This window comes from Pygoscelis adeliae, unplaced genomic scaffold, assembly GCF_000699105.1.
Source record: "Pygoscelis adeliae isolate BGI_AS28 unplaced genomic scaffold, ASM69910v1 Scaffold187, whole genome shotgun sequence".
Classification (NCBI taxonomy): Eukaryota; Metazoa; Chordata; class Aves; order Sphenisciformes; family Spheniscidae; genus Pygoscelis; species Pygoscelis adeliae.
Window position 1 is genome coordinate 60,247 of NW_008825103.1, and position 3,026 is coordinate 63,272.

The 3,026-nt window shown below is 49.6% G+C and overlaps 1 protein-coding gene across 1 annotated transcript in view; it reads left to right on the forward strand.

Moving 5' to 3' along the window:
* The window catches only part of LOC103919662 (prominin-2-like), a 22,108-nt gene extending 21,934 nt beyond the window's left edge, over positions 1 to 174 (forward strand). Inside the window, exon 16 of the mRNA XM_009327206.1 lies at positions 5 to 174. Coding sequence (XP_009325481.1) covers positions 5 to 174 — 170 coding nt within the window. The remainder of the gene's footprint in view (positions 1 to 4) is intronic.
* Positions 175 to 3,026: the final 2,852 nt, after the last annotated feature.

The window sequence follows — 3,026 nt, forward strand, 5'->3', positions numbered from 1 at the left end:
CCAGCGGTGAACCAAACAGAGACGGAGCTGGAGACCAAGGTGGTGACGAAGGTGATCCGGGAGATGTGCATCCAGCAGTACCGCGAGTACCGCCTGGCCTCTGGCATCCGGCTGCACCTTGCCGACGCATCCCTCGCCGCCCTCCTCCTCCTCACCCTTTTCGCCATGCACTGATGCACCCCGGATCCCGCAGCTTTGAGATGTCACCTGTGTCCCCGTGGGGACCCCCTGAACCCCCCTGTTCTTGCTTGCGGTCGTCTTTGGTGAAGAGCCCTTGGGGTGCACGGGCACCGACGCTCCCCATCGCCTCCCCGGCGGCTCCGGTTTAGGCAACCGGATGAAAATTTCCTTCTCCACCCCAAACGCGTCCCCGTCGTGGCAGGACAGTAATGGAGCTGGATGCCCCAAAAAATGGCCTTCACCACCTCCTCCTCCTCCTTGGGGCTACCCCGAGAGGGACCGGGCAGAGAGGAGCTCACCCGGTCCTTGGCATCACTGCAAGAGCGTTTCCAAAAATCCTCTTTGCTACCAAGCAGGGTTTTCCCTAATCCCCTTAGTCCCGCTGCCACCAAAACCCCTTGCCCCGGGGCACGCCGCAGCGTTGCACCCGAGCACCTATATACCCCATAGGGGTTTTAGGAGGGTCAGATATGGGTTTTTCAAGCAACAAGCTGCTGGATTGCAATTTTAACCCTTTAATCCTAAAAACCACTCTTCCTCGTGTACATACGGACCTGCCCGCTCCGCACCTTGCATGCTGCAAATACCTCCTGCAGCAATACACAAAAATAAAGTGATTTCTTTCCCCCGCCCCCCGCAGCAAGGCTGAAGCCCCGGCCGGGTTTTGGTTCACCCCCGCGCCACTCTGCTTTCGGCTGAGCCTCGCTGTCTTTCTTCGCCTGTCTAAAGGCAAAAAGTGCTGCTGAATGCCCCAAAAAACCCCAAAGCGGTAATGCTTGGTGTGGTACAGCCCGAGAAAAAGCTATTTTGGATGCGCTATAGGTGACAAGTCACGCTCACACTTCGGCACCTTGACCTAAAGGACGTTAAAATACAGCAAAAAGGATGCTCGGGGGGGGTCAAGCACGTAGCAAGAGACTTAAATCAGCCAAATCGGATGGTTGTGGCAAACAGCATCAGGAAGACCAAGCCTGAGGGATGGGAGATGCTAAAAAACAAAAAAAACCAAACACCTTTTGCAAGTAATTTGTGGAAGCAGTGGGTGAAATTCTTGCTTCTTGTGTTTGAGTCGACGCTGGGTTGTATATAACCTGTAGCATCTGTAAAGTTGCGCTTGTCGAACCTGTCACCCCGAGTTATATTTAATATCTCTTGTGTTGGTTTTTTTTGCAAGGCACTGAATGACACCGTCCTAAATGATTTTTCGCATCGGTGTAAGCTAAATGAAGATAGGTATCTATCTATATATATATATATATAAAAAAAAATAGAGAGAAAAGAAATCTTTCAGGATATTCACCGGAAAAGCAGGGCTTTGAGGTAACCTGTACTTTGTGATACGCGAATGTTTTGTAAATCCGTAACGGTGCATGCACGAAATTTGCCGTTCCGATACTTTTCTAAGTGTTCGACGTCTGGTACAAATTAAAATGGATAAAGCCAAGACGCACGTCAGCCTCCTTCGTGCAAACAGCTCTCGCCCATCCCCGCAGCGCCGCAGACAGAAGCGGCATTTTTTGCCCTGTCTGTCCCTGCCTCCCCAGCCTGTGGGCGCCTTTGTTCCCTTCCAGCACTAAATTTGGCCTAAACCCCAGAATTTCAGTTAACCTTTTCTCCTCCCCTGCTCCCACTAACGGTATCGCTACCACCCAACAAATATTTTCTAATAAAGCCAGCGCGCTGGTTGGGCCCGTCTATACCTTGTATTTACCCCATCTATTTTCTGTCTAATGAAAGAGTTTTTACATCTGCTGTTTCGGTGGCGTTAAGCCCAAACAACTTCACGTGGAGCCCCAAGCCCATGGGGGGGGGCAGAAATGTTGCCAGAAATCCAAATCTCCCCGGTACCTAAACCAGCATCACCGTTAGACGACTTAGACTATAGCAAGGGTTAAAAATTACAGTTAAAAAGGTGGAAGAGTTTGGACCCTTCAGCTGGACGGTGCTTTAATTTTAAGCTCAAGACCAAGCCTTGGACCAGTTTGGTTTGAGCCTACGCAGGATGCGATTTATTGCGCTGCAAACCCCCTTGCCCACAAGGATGCTAAAGAATTTGGTCTTTAAGTGGTGCTCCAGGTAAACCCAAATGTGACTCTTTTGCATTCTTTTGGCAAAAAAATGGAAAAAAAAAACCTATTTAGCACTAAATAGATGATTATTCCTGCGTGCAAGCAGCTTGCTCCCAAAGAGGAAACCCTAAGAGGTCCATAAGAGGGATACAGAGCTCCTGTAGGTGCTTGGAAAGGGCAAAATAAAAGCTTTTTTGCTTGAAATTGGCTACCGGGCATCACCACGTTATCGCTCCACGTTGGTAAGTGGAGCAGCAAACAGTGAGTGGGGCAAAAAACCAGGTGGCAGGCAGGGTTTAGTATTGGAAGCTAGTTTCCAAAATGAGGAAAATAAAAATAAATCAGGATCCCACCCTTCACATCTTCCCTGTGCAAAAGCAATTTAAAAAAAATTGTGATGGGAAGGAGGATTTGGGGGAGAAAAAGCCCCCGTGAGGTTATTGGGTCTGTCCTAAGCATCTCTACGGCCGCTGCTCATCCTCCACCAACTCAGCATCCAACTGCTTAATGCAACCCAAAAGCTCTCCAGCTCCAAACTTTACTGGGGCATTTTATTTAGGATGTTATTTCGCCCTAAATACTCGCAGCTGAATATCTCCGACTTTTCCCCATGTCATTTAAAGTGGGGGCAAATAAATACAAGACCCCCCCAGCCCCCAGCCCCGCTGCCCTGCAGGGAAAACTGCTTCACCGGTCCCCAAGCTACAGGGGGAACGCTGCTGATCAGGGCCACGGGGAGGTTTGTACAACCCTCTTATTAATTAAGATTTTTCAAAG